Source organism: Leptosomus discolor, chromosome 19, assembly GCF_034619465.1.
Source record: "Leptosomus discolor isolate bLepDis1 chromosome 19, bLepDis1.hap2, whole genome shotgun sequence".
NCBI lineage: Eukaryota > Metazoa > Chordata > Aves > Leptosomiformes > Leptosomidae > Leptosomus > Leptosomus discolor.
Genome location: NC_141409.1, coordinates 2,716,164 through 2,728,063, shown reverse-complemented (window position 1 = coordinate 2,728,063; position 11,900 = coordinate 2,716,164). Strand labels below are relative to the sequence as shown.

The 11,900-nt window shown below is 54.5% G+C and overlaps 1 protein-coding gene across 7 annotated transcripts in view; it reads left to right on the top strand.

Annotated features, from left to right (window-relative positions):
• Positions 1 to 1,404: 1,404 nt before the first annotated feature.
• Positions 1,405 to 11,900, top strand: part of GRIN1 (glutamate ionotropic receptor NMDA type subunit 1) — a 38,143-nt gene continuing 27,647 nt past the window's right edge. For all 7 annotated transcript variants that reach the window (XM_086475846.1, XM_086475844.1, XM_086475845.1 and 4 more), the window contains exons 1-2: positions 1,405 to 1,662; positions 4,807 to 4,941. In XM_086475846.1, coding sequence (XP_086331972.1) covers positions 1,405 to 1,662; positions 4,807 to 4,941 — 393 coding nt within the window. The remainder of the gene's footprint in view (positions 1,663 to 4,806; positions 4,942 to 11,900) is intronic.

Below are 11,900 nucleotides of genomic sequence, written 5' to 3'. Positions count from 1 at the left end.
ACAGAGGTGGGCTGTGGCAATACCCTAGAAATGGCTGATGTAAAAATATCTCTGGTGATTTTTCTTCTGCAGTGCTTACCCTGCTCTGTTCTTGGCTGGCATACAGTGGGCTGGCTGATGGCGTTTGTCCACGCAGTTACAAAGCAACACCCTGTCGCTATCTGCAAGCCCTGTGTTTTTTTCAAAAAAGGCCAAAGTGGCAGCTCTAGGGAGCTATGTACTGTTCTGGTCACCTCACCCCTCTGGTCTTGGAATGGGAGAGACTTGGTCCAGGAATGAAACTCAACCCCTTTCAGCTATCTGTCCTCCAGATGTTGGCCACTAACTGCTGTGCTTCTGTTTCCTTTGGGGAGGCTAATGGTAGCCCAGGGGCAGAAAGATAAAGAGAACCCCAAGAAATGTCCTCAGCAGGCAAATCTTAAGGTCATATCCCAGAGTAATGTGGTGAATTTAATGGAGGAAAATGGCTGGTTGCCCTGTGAGCTAATGTCTGGAAGAGCGGTGGCTCTGTCTGGAGGGACAGAGTGAAGCCAAGGAACCAGGTTGAGTGTCTGCTTAACAGTTCTGCCCAAGAGGTGTGTTGGTCAAGGGAGGGTTCTCCAACACTAGAGTGAACGCAGACCCTGATGGTGTTCATGTCACAAGCAGCTCTTCCCCGCCAGGGCTGAGGAAGCGTGTTGTTCGGAGATGCTGCATGACTGGGAACGTTTGTTCTGCAGAATAAATCTTGAAGCCCGCCCCTCCAAGCCTGGTGTGATTATAGCCGGGGAAGACCCTGGTTTACTCAGTACCTGGTGTGATTACACCTCCCAAAGCAAGGGCAACACCCAGACCCCGGGCAGGCAGTGCAGGTGAAAAGGACGGAGCGGGACCCCCAGGAGACGCTCTCCCCGGCGGCCGGAGGCTCAACCTCGGGCTATCTCTGCCCCCAACCCCCCGCCCCCCCCCCCCCCCCCCCACCCGCACTTCCCAGCGGTGCGGCCGCCAGCCCCCAGCCCCGCAGCCTCCTTCCCCGGCTCCCCGCACGGTCGGCCACGCCGGGCAGCATCAGTGGCCGTGCGACCCCGCACCGCCCCGCACTGCCGCATCGCCGGGGGCCGGCGGGGGTCCCGCCCGCGCTCCGCCGGGGGCCGGGGGCGGGCCGGGGGGGATGGGGGGCGGGGGGCGGGCGCTGCGGCAGCGCGGGGCAGGCGGAGCGGGAGGAGCCGGCGGGCGGAGCGGCGCGGGCGGTTCAGCACCAGGGAGAGCGCCCCGCGCCGCGCCGAGCCGCGCCGGGCCGGGCCGGGCCGGGCCCCGCATGGGGCCGCGCTGAGCCGGGCGGGTGGCCCCGGAGCGGCGGGGGGTGGGCGGCGGGGGGCGCGGGCGAGGGGGGGGGGGGCCCGGCGGGCTCCGGGTCGCCCGTGGATGAGCACCATGAGGCTGCTGCTGCTCGCCCTGCTCTTCTCCTCCTCCTTCGCCCGCGCCGGCTGCGACCCCAAGATCGTCAACATCGGCGCGGTGCTGAGCACCAAGAAGCACGAGCAGATCTTCCGTGAGGCGGTGAACCAGGCCAACAAGCGGCACGGCACCTGGAAGCTCCAGCTCAACGCCACCTCGGTCACACACAAGCCCAACGCCATCCAGATGGCCCTTTCCGTCTGCGAGGACCTCATCTCCAGCCAGGTACCCCGGCCCGGCGACTGAGCACCGCCCCCCCCCCTCCCCCGCCGCCGTGTCCGTCGTCTCCCCCCTCCCGGGGCCGCAGCCACCCCGGCCCCGCCGCGCTGCCCGGCCGCCCCCAGGGCTCGGGGAGGGCACGACCGCGGAGAGCGGGGTCCTGCCCCGGGGCCCCGGGGCGCCGCCGCCCGCATTGCAGCCTTTATGTAAGCGCGGCCGGGCGGTGCGCTGCGCTGCACGGGCACCCACAGGCACCCCGGGGCGCACACGGGCTCACGCACACAGAGCGGGCGTGCAGACGTGCCCACCCAACATCATGCGACATGCATGCACACATGCACCATGCATGCACACATGCACCGTGCACAGGCGCGCACCGCCGTGGAGGCACACACGGAGCTACGTGTGCACATGCTGTGGGCACACCTGGGCATCCACACACCGCAGGCAGATGTGGGCACGGGGAGCGCCGTGCATGCGCACGCGCCGTGCGCTCGTGTGGAATGCCCACGGGCTGATCTGCGTGCACACACATGCATTGCTGTGCAAACATGGGAACACACAGAACACTGCAAGCCTACACTCAAACCAGTGTGCAAACACACTGGTGCACACATGCTGTGCTGCATGCATACGCACATCCATGTGCACACATGAGCACGCACTGCACCAGGTACACACACACACACTGCCACACAAACACGCTCCACTGTGTGCACTACAACACACACACACACACTGCTTCACGTACACACGCACACCTGCACACACCCCTGGTCATACACTTGCATGACTGTGCACCACAGCTGCACACACAGCCCCCATCGCACACAGCACCATGCCCGTCCCGCCCCCCCAGCAGCACCCAACGCATGAAGCAGACGCACAAGCACGCTCACATGTGAGACACAGGCACACACCGACAGGGATTGCAGACACATACACACACCTGCACAGGCACAGAGAGCCGTGGGCACGCACACAGTGCATGCTGTGCGTGCATCACCTGTACACACAAGCACGGTGCACTCCTCCCTCCTGTCTACCTGGGTCACTCTCAGTGCACACAAGGGAGCAGTCTGAATCTGCAGTGGTGGTGGGTGCAGCCTGGGTGCCCTGGGAAGCCTGTGGCCTGGCCCCTCCATCTCCCCTGCATGTGCTCTGGGTGCTGAGCCCAGCTAACCAGCCCCATTCTCCCCTCTTGGGGCCAGCAAGTGGGCAGACAGGCAGGTGCAAACCCACCCCTACCTCAAGCACACCCATGCACATGCAAAAGGTCAACACAGATCCATGCACAGGCACAGACGTGCGCACAACAGACGCTCACATGCACCAACACACTCACATAAATACACGTATGCACTCAGGCACACACAAAGCCAGCCAGGTGGGCGGGAGCTGGAGCGGCCAGAGGTGCACAGCAGAGCAGAGCTGACACATTCGCAGCTCAGCTTCCCAACGTGGAGATGGAGGATGACTGGAAACATCCCCGGGGATGCTGGCAGAGCCGGGTAGGAAGCGCAGCGCAGACTGTAAAAGATACCCACAGCCTGGCAGGGAGCACAGCTGATGGATGCGTGTCCGTGCCGCCTCTAAGCCTTGTCCCCACGGCAAACCTCACAGATCCCCGGGCCAGTGCAGGGTTGCAGGTGCTGGCACGTCCCTGCGTGAGCGGTGGGACTGGGGAGGCAGCTAAGCTGAGGTGCAGAGGGTGCTGTGGGTGCTGTGGGTCAAGGCACTGGGGGTGGCCACATCATCCCAACATGCAGGGGTTCTTCCAGGCCCATGGCCCCAGCACGAGGCACAGCCACCCTCGGTCCTCACTCGCTGGCGCTGTGCCCAAGCAGGGGGCTGTGAGGCAGAGGAGGGGCTGGGAGCCCACACGTGCAAAATGGCTCCTGTTGGTCAGCTGCTGCGTGGCGCAGCACAGCCCTCGCCCCCACACAGCCCTGAGCCTCTCCCCCAGTGCCCGGTCCTGCTCCAAGGCCATGCTCCAGCCCTGCTGAGGCCAGGTCCTGGCCCACCTCTCATCTCAGCACGGCACTGGGCACCTCTGCACAGTGCACTCCGCTCCTCCTGCCTCTGCAGGTGACCTCCCCAACCCCTTCTCCAGTAATTCCTCCCTTCTCTCATGGTAGGATCTCCAACCTCTGCCCCACCTCGATCTGCACCCTCAGCTTGCTCCCACCCAATGCCAGGCGGGATCTTCCGTCTTCCCACCTAGTCCCAGGGCCCCTTCCCCAGGCATGCTTCATCCTCCTCTCCAGTTCTAGCAAGCTGTCCCTCCAGCCTGGGGGCAGAGCACATCCCCGGGCTTGGGCAGACACTGGGAGGAGGAAGAAGTGTTGTTTCCTCCCAGCCATCAAAGTCCTTGCACTGATTCGCCCTGGCTGGAAACCCGTCACCAGCTGAGGACATTCCTTGTGCTGTGAAAGGGCATCAGTGTAACAAAGGATCCCCCGGGGATTACCCAGCTCCTTCCTCTCAGTTTGACACAAAATAGGATCCTGCTGGAGACCAAAACCCCAGCCCTGTAGTAACAGCAGGATCTTGCCGAGATCCTCCTTCCCCATTTCGGTATAACCCAGATCCCCTGCACCCCATCGCCCCGAGCGTCCTGAGGGCAGATCCCGGCTCCTGCCCCCTGCTGCCCCCGTGGCTTTCTCATTTCTCTGCGTGCTCGGGGCCAGATGGCTGATTTGCTCTGTGGCTCTGCGCTCCTTCTCCCGCTCGGATTCCCAGCTGACCACTTTGTTTGTAATGGTCCTCGGAGGGGAATTACAACTGAGTATTAAATGTGTGGTTAAAGAAATCGCATTACACAGTGTGACTGTAAGGGAGATGTTTCCCTTTAATCTGTAATCCATGAAAGTTATTAGTTTAGCGAGCAGAGCTGCTAGGCACGGCATTTCCATTAAGATATAACCCTGAGCAGACCATTACCTCCGTGCTGGCTGCAGCCCGAGCCACAGCACAGCACCCCTGGCTCCCCAGTGCAATCCTTGCTTTGCCTTTCCTGATTATTTGAATGCCGTTATCGTGTTTATGTGGGGCTCTTTAGCGTTGCAGAAAAGAAAAGGAAAATAATCACACTTGATGGCCGATGTGCTCCTGTGAAATAATGTTTGTGTCGTGTATCCTGTCCTACAGGTCTATGCAATACTAGTTAGTCACCCTCCTGCTCCCAACGATCACCTAACACCAACACCCGTATCATACACAGCTGGCTTCTACAGGATCCCTGTCATTGGTCTGACAACACGCATGTCTATATATTCTGATAAGGTAACTGATGCATGTTTCTAGTTCAGTATCTCATACATGTGGTGTAAATCAAGAGTGCCCATCAGGAGGGTTAATGAAGTCTACACTATCCTGCCTATCTATATGTCTGTCTGTCTATCCACCCTCTCCAGATAACCCGCAGCTCCCTCTCTCTCTCCCGCATTCCCCAGTACATTATATTTTCGCAGCTGCCAGTGTTGACCTACATAGTGCTGGATGATTTCTGCAGCGCTGCTCTGCCAGGCTGCTGGGCTCGCTGCTCTTCAGCCAAGGCAAATGCACAGACTAGCTCCTGCCTTGCTCGCTAGTGACAGCCAGGGGGTCCTGGGTGCGGGGGGGCCTGTGGAGGGCCAGGAAAATCCTAGTAGAGACTGTATATTGGGCAGGAGCTCTCTGGGGCTTGAAGGTTGTTTGGTTGTGTTCACTTCTCCGGGTTTATGTGATATTGATAGAGGAGATAATAGAATTGACTAACAAGTTATCCTGAGGCTTTAAATGACATTCAGTTCAGCCAGCAGTCAAGAAAGCGGTACAAATCCCAGTGTCTCAAACCACTGTCTGCTGTCCCTGTGGAAACACAGAGACTTCCAGGCTGGATGAGGTCCTGCCCTGTGCAGGGGCTGGGGGCAATGCCCTGGCCTGGGCAATGAGATGCTGCCCTGGCCAGCAGTTCCACTGGGCGCTCCGCTCACAACCTGTCTTGCAAAGATGCTTAGGGGTTAGTAAAAGCAAAAGGAGGAGCTGAGCAGAGGCAGGCGGACCACATGCCATTGCAGCCTTGGTGGAGGTTTTCATCCAGGTGCACGAGCTTAGTGGGAGAGATTGGGCCTATTTGAAAGCCCAAATTTGCCTTCGCTTGGAAAATGTGAATGTTCACAAATGCAAACATTCAGTGCAAAAATAGTCACTCCGCCTACATGCTAAATGAAGTCAAATTTGAGAAGGGAGGAGCAGAGGCTCCCAAGATGCACCAGCAGAACTGCTCGGCTGGAGCAGCAGCATATCTTATCTTGGCATGTCCCACCAAGTGAAACCATGGTAAGGTAGCCAGCAAGCCAAGACCATGGCAGTGACAGCCATGGTGGCTGCCAGGGCTGGAGACCCGCATGCTCTGGCAAAGTCCTGCCAGGCACTGTTAGAAGGAAAGTGGTGGTGACAGATCTGGCAGACTGAGGGAGGGGGCAGGTAGGACGTGTGCAGGGGGAATTTGTTTCATGCTGCTATGCAGAGGAGGTAGGTCTGATCAGCAGTGTCACTGAGAGGGACCTTGTCACAGTGCACACAATGTCAGGGAGAGGGGACCCTGCAGGATATCGGTCCAGCTTCATCTCGGCAGAGCCGTGCTCACCAAAGCAAATTGGCCACCTTTTCCTCAGCATGACCTTGTGCTGACTTTGCATGCTCACCCTTGGGGGGGGTGGGAGCTTCCCTGGCAGATTCTGCTTCAGCCATTCTTTTCCTGTTTATAACATGTTTTCTGCAAAAGTGGCTCTTGAAAACCACCTGGCTCATTCAGGGCTGGAGGAGTGACCAGCTGCTGCAGTGGCAACCCACTGCAGTGGCAGGGAGATGCTCCCCACTGGACGCTTGGGGTTGTTGGGCAGAAGCAGGGTGGTGGGGTGCATAGGGAGGCCACGCTGCTTGCACCGGGCATGTCTCACCCCTCCTAGCTCTCCTGGCTGGCCTTGTGCTCAGCCTCCTTCCCACTGAGGCAGCCGGGGGCTTGAGGACTTCAAGCTCTCTGCAGAGAGGGGAGTTGCAGGCAGGAGATGGGAGCTGCAGGCAGGAGATGGGGCAAAGGCAGGGACTAGGTGGGTAGAGGAACAAGGACATCGAAGAGTGAACTGGCAGGAGCTGGAGGGGGCAGCAAAGGTGGGAGTGGAGGACAGTGGAGCAAAGGGGTGTGAAGGCATGGGATAGGATGGTGCAAGGCTCTGCACACCCATGCAGGGCAGTCTGGCTGGTGCAACATGGAGACGTTCAGCTGGTTCCCTTTTTGGTTTCCAGCGATCAGCTTGCTTGCTTTTTTTTTTTTTTAATTCAGGAAATTTTATCTTTCAGCTTGGTTTCTATGGAAACAAGCTTGTAAGATCACTTTATGTGTATGCCCCTGATTGGTTTTGAAGGCATCAGCCAATTTTAGCTAAATTTCACAGGGGGTTGAAGTCTCAGAGTTAATTATGGTCCTCCCAAGGCTAAGCTGCCTGGGAGAGAAAGGTGTGTGCCTCAGCACAGACAGGTTTTCCCGGTACCTTTTGATGCTCTTGGAGCATCTCCAGTTGAGCACAGCAGTCCATGAGCTGTAGCCAGTCTTTCAACAAAGATACCCGAGGGAAGCAAGCTTTATTGTCCCCAGTATTCAAAGCAATATTTGTTCTAGAAATGGTATTGCAGCTATCAAGCTGAGCACTCTGACTTGGCAGCCTTTGTTTGCCTCCTTGTGCCTACATCTTATGAACTTGTTTCCTGTTTCTTCACCGAGAGCTTCACGTCATTCAGCACCGTCCTGCCTGCACAGTGAGGGGATCTCTGAAATCCCAGTCACCTCTGGGTGAGGAGAGCAGGGAGCTGCAGGAGAGAGGAGAGTCTCATGGTGAAGGCAGCAGAGCAGTGGTGTCCATCACTATGGAGAGCCTTCATGGACTCCTCATGGACTGAGCATTGTAAAAAATCACAGCCTGACCTTCTCATGCTGGACCCCTGAACAGACAGGCTGGCCTATTGCCTTAGTGCTTCTGTTCCCCGTGTGCCATTAGGGGTATTTATATCTTCTTTACGTCTCAGCCAACAAAATGAGATGACATTGATGTCTTGACAATATGAGAAGTATGAAACGACTCTGGGAGCGTGAGAGCAAAGCTCACGGGGAAGTGCACAGCCCAAGAGCTGGAAGGGTTCTGGTGCTGTTCATCACCACCATGTGGGACCACACCTATGTGATGCAGATGAAGGGACATGCGGGGTGCCCTGAGGTGCTGAGCCCCACACCATCCCTGCATCAGAGAGGTAGTGCAGCAGAGGATCAAGGGTAGCTCTTAACTGAGATCTGCTCTGCTGCTGAAAGAGGTGGAAAATAGAGTTTAATCATTCTGCACTGGAGAGCCATTTCGATGTCCAGCACCTAGTCCTGGTAGTTGAAATGCAGTCTGTCTGTCTGTCTGTCTCTCTCTCCCCAGACTGGGCTTGGGAATGGCTTTTGCCTCTGGTTCCTTGAGTCCTCCTGGGCATTGCTGCTCACCGAGAAGGGTATTCATCTTTATTACTGGTCTCACTGGCAACTGATGCTCAGCAGAAATGATGTTAGTCAGCATGGGAAGCTGCACTGAAAGTGGGGAGAAAAGCGATTCCCCTCAACCGAGGTCAGGGTCAGGGCTGCACTGGCACCTGTAAGAAGTGACTGGAGAGGCTGGTTAATATAACGTAGAGATATTTGCCCCAGGAATGGGTTTCACAGCCTCTGCTGAGCAGCACAGCCATCAGCAGGGGTAGCCTGCAGAGCGTCAGAGCAGATGAGGGGCTCTGCGTGCTGAAGCCTGTGCTGATGGCAGTGATGGAGCCCACTCATCCCAGTGGAGGAGAGCTCTTCACAAGCTCTCAGGATTCAAGCTGGGAGGAGGACAGAGCAGCCCCACCACTCCACAAAGCTGCTGCTGCGGTGCTGGGCCATTCCCCAGAGGCTGACAAGTCCTCTCCTCCATGCACTGCAGGGAAAGGCAGACAATGAGTTAGTGCCTGAGCTCCCCATGCGTCTGCCCCCACTAAAATCCCTCCCAGCACACATCTAAGCTCTTACAGTTACTTCATCTCCCTCCCACGTCTGCAGCTATCACGCGGGGCAGTGGGCAGGCTGCTTTCTGGTGGGCTCAGCGACACGTGTGCTGGCTGACAGGCAGGCTGAACAGAGCTGGGGACAGGGCAGCCCGGGCTCCTTCCATGGAAACACTGGCCAAGGCTTCTTCTTCACACCTAGAGGATGATTTTTGCTAAATTATCAGGAACTTCATATATTGGGATCTCTGTCAATCTCTTTGAAACTGCCCAGACAGCTCAGTTTTGGAGTGCATTGCTAGAAGAGGGATTGACCACATGACTTCCATAGGCAATGAAATGAAAGCACATCATTTACTCAAGCCTGTAGGAAAAAGTACTTTACCAGCCACAGACTGTGAGCTGTGACGAGCCCTTAGGCAGACAGAGGTAAAGAAGATAGCTATCCTCTCACTCACGGGCCTGTACAAGGTCCTTATGTGGACACACATGCACTGCCTGGTGGCCCCACAGCCATGCCTGCGTGCTGCCTGTACATGTGCCCATCCCCTATGTACACAAACTCCATCAACAGGCACCCACATGTGCACCCTCCCCCAGGCATGGCATGGCCACGTGCAGACGCTTTCTGCACAGCTATTCAAGCACCCAGGCACGTTCCCTTCATGGGTACATGCACACACTTGCTTTCTGCATGTATATGCTCACATTTATGCATACAGAGTCCTTGATTGCACACATGCATACACACACACTCCTGGTCTACTCAAACTCAGCTCCTCTTCATATGTGTTTGTATTAACCAGGCCAGTGCCACTAATAATTTGCAACTCCCCAGTGTCCTGACCCAGCACATGTCCCCAGCCTCATAACCACACTCACTCTCAGTGTGCTCCTGCTGAGCTGATTCCACCTGGAAACCTGGATTCCATCCCAACCTGTATTTACTTACTTTTTGCAGAATAGCATTATGTGAGGAAGCCCAGGCTCTGCACTCAGATTTTGGTGGGATACAGGAAGATATTGCAGAAAGCTGCGCCTCAGTGCAGGAGAGCAAATTATGTGAATCCTGCAAAACACCTTACAAGGCAAACTGTTGATTTGTAATTAGGAGCATACTTTAGTGTGTGCTTGGTCTGAGGGGAATGGGCTATGACCCACGACAGCTCAGAATTAGAGTGTTTGCAGCAGTACATCAGTGCTGATGAGCAGCGCAGCTGAAATGAGTGAACATACTGTGCCAGCTGTCTCACAGAGGCTGTGTTAAAAAATCAGGTCTCTATATCTGTTCTTTGCCTAAAAATGGGCTAACTATGATGCATAAGTCATTGCATCCACACACTTTGCAGTACAGCCCCATATGTCCGTGTGCCGCGTGGCCAGGAAAGCTCCGTGCTGGGTTTCAGAGGGGTTTGCCAGAGACCTGTGGGAAGTCACCGTGTATGCTGTGACAGGGGTTATCAAATCACACAAAACCTGATTTCCAACTGTCTGTGCACATCACAAGTTGGACTTGTTAACTTTGCAGGACTCTACTTTCATTTTTCTGCCAATCCTTGGGCCCTGCGGAGAACTTCAGGAGTCCCAGGTGCTTCAAAAGCTGAGCACAGAATGTGAGTGCTCATCCTGAAATCTAGACTCAGCATTTGCAATTAGTTATTCTTCATTATCCTATTTTAAAACTACAATTCTGTAATCTGAGAGCTGAGATACCGTCATAGCAAGTCCATGACCCTTTTGACACCACCTGAACTGTTAAACTAAGTTGCTCTCCAACGACTTTACAGTAAGATTTGTTCATCTGAACCTAGCGATATGTATTCACAACACTTAAGAAAGCCATGATCAGTTTAAACAGCATTTTTGCAAGCTAGTTGGAAAATCAGAAAATAATTTGACACAATATATTGACATTTCAAAGATGTTTTCATTTCAAAAAGAGATTGAAATAATTTAAAGTTAGCTTTTTAATTGTTTTAGCCTGTGTTTTTCTGGGGGTTTTTGTTGGTTTGTTTTGGTTTTTTTACTATTAGCTATTCTGTTATTTTTTCATCTCTTTCCTCTCTTTTGATTTTTTCCGTTTCCATTTTCATTTTCCCTGGATTTCCTTAAACCAATTAGAAATGCTCAGGGATTAAAAATTTGAAATGCTCAGACCCATCTTGTGTGCTCCTGGCCCAAGTTGTGGAGCTGGACCTGGAATTACCTGGGTATCTCTGCTGACTCCAAAGAGAGCTTGAGCGCTGTTGGTGTGGAGACCATCATGGTCCTTCCATTGTTTGTCCCTATGGAGCTTCCTCCCGATCCCATTGCTTAGTACTGGGCTTGTGGGGTGAGCTGCATTTCTCCTGTTCTTTGTGTAATCAGGAACGTTGGTATCAGTCATGCAAAACTGCAGCTCTGAGATGCTTGTTACGACTCTCCTGATTTGTTTCCTCCTTTGATTAGACATCCACAGTTCTCCTCAGTCTCTTCAGTAATTAGGAGATGTTTCCAGTGCTTTGGTATTTTTGCTGCTGCCTCCGTCATTTCTGTGCTTTGGGCCAGGGCAGCAGAAGGGACCTGTTGTGCCAGCGCAGAGAGACTTGGCCATGACAGGGGTTTTGCACTGTTTTCTATACGTTGCATGGGTCAGTTTGGCTTTATCACTGTGCTGAGTGTGAGGAAAAGGCATTATCTGGTCTTCCTGTTCTTCCTCTGTGTGTCCATGGTGAACATGATGCCTTTTCCCTCCCAGCGTGAATTACTTTGGCCAATTCAGGACTATTTCTGACCCTTGTTGGGTCTGGTCTGTGGAGCAGGAGGTCTGGACAAGCCCTGTATGGTCCAGAGGACCATCTCAGCCTTAAAAAAAAGAAATATTATGGTGCTTTCCCTTTTGTACACTCCTGTTCAGACTTCTGCCTGCCTCCAGCACATAGCTGCTTTGTCAGGTAGTGTGCATGCTGAGCATAAGCACTTTTGTTTTCTAATATTTCACTCTAGGGCCTTTTGGAAAAGCTGCATTTTTTGAAACCTCTCAGTCAGCTACAGCTTTTGGTCCAATTGCTCCCCTAAGAGAGATGTACTTAATTAGGCTGGAATTGCTATTGGTCAATCACCCAACCATAATGATGTCTTTAACAAAATCAGATAGGTTAGCTGGGGCAAGAGTCCAGAGCTGCCTTCTCCTGTGTGCTGCTGCAGAACAG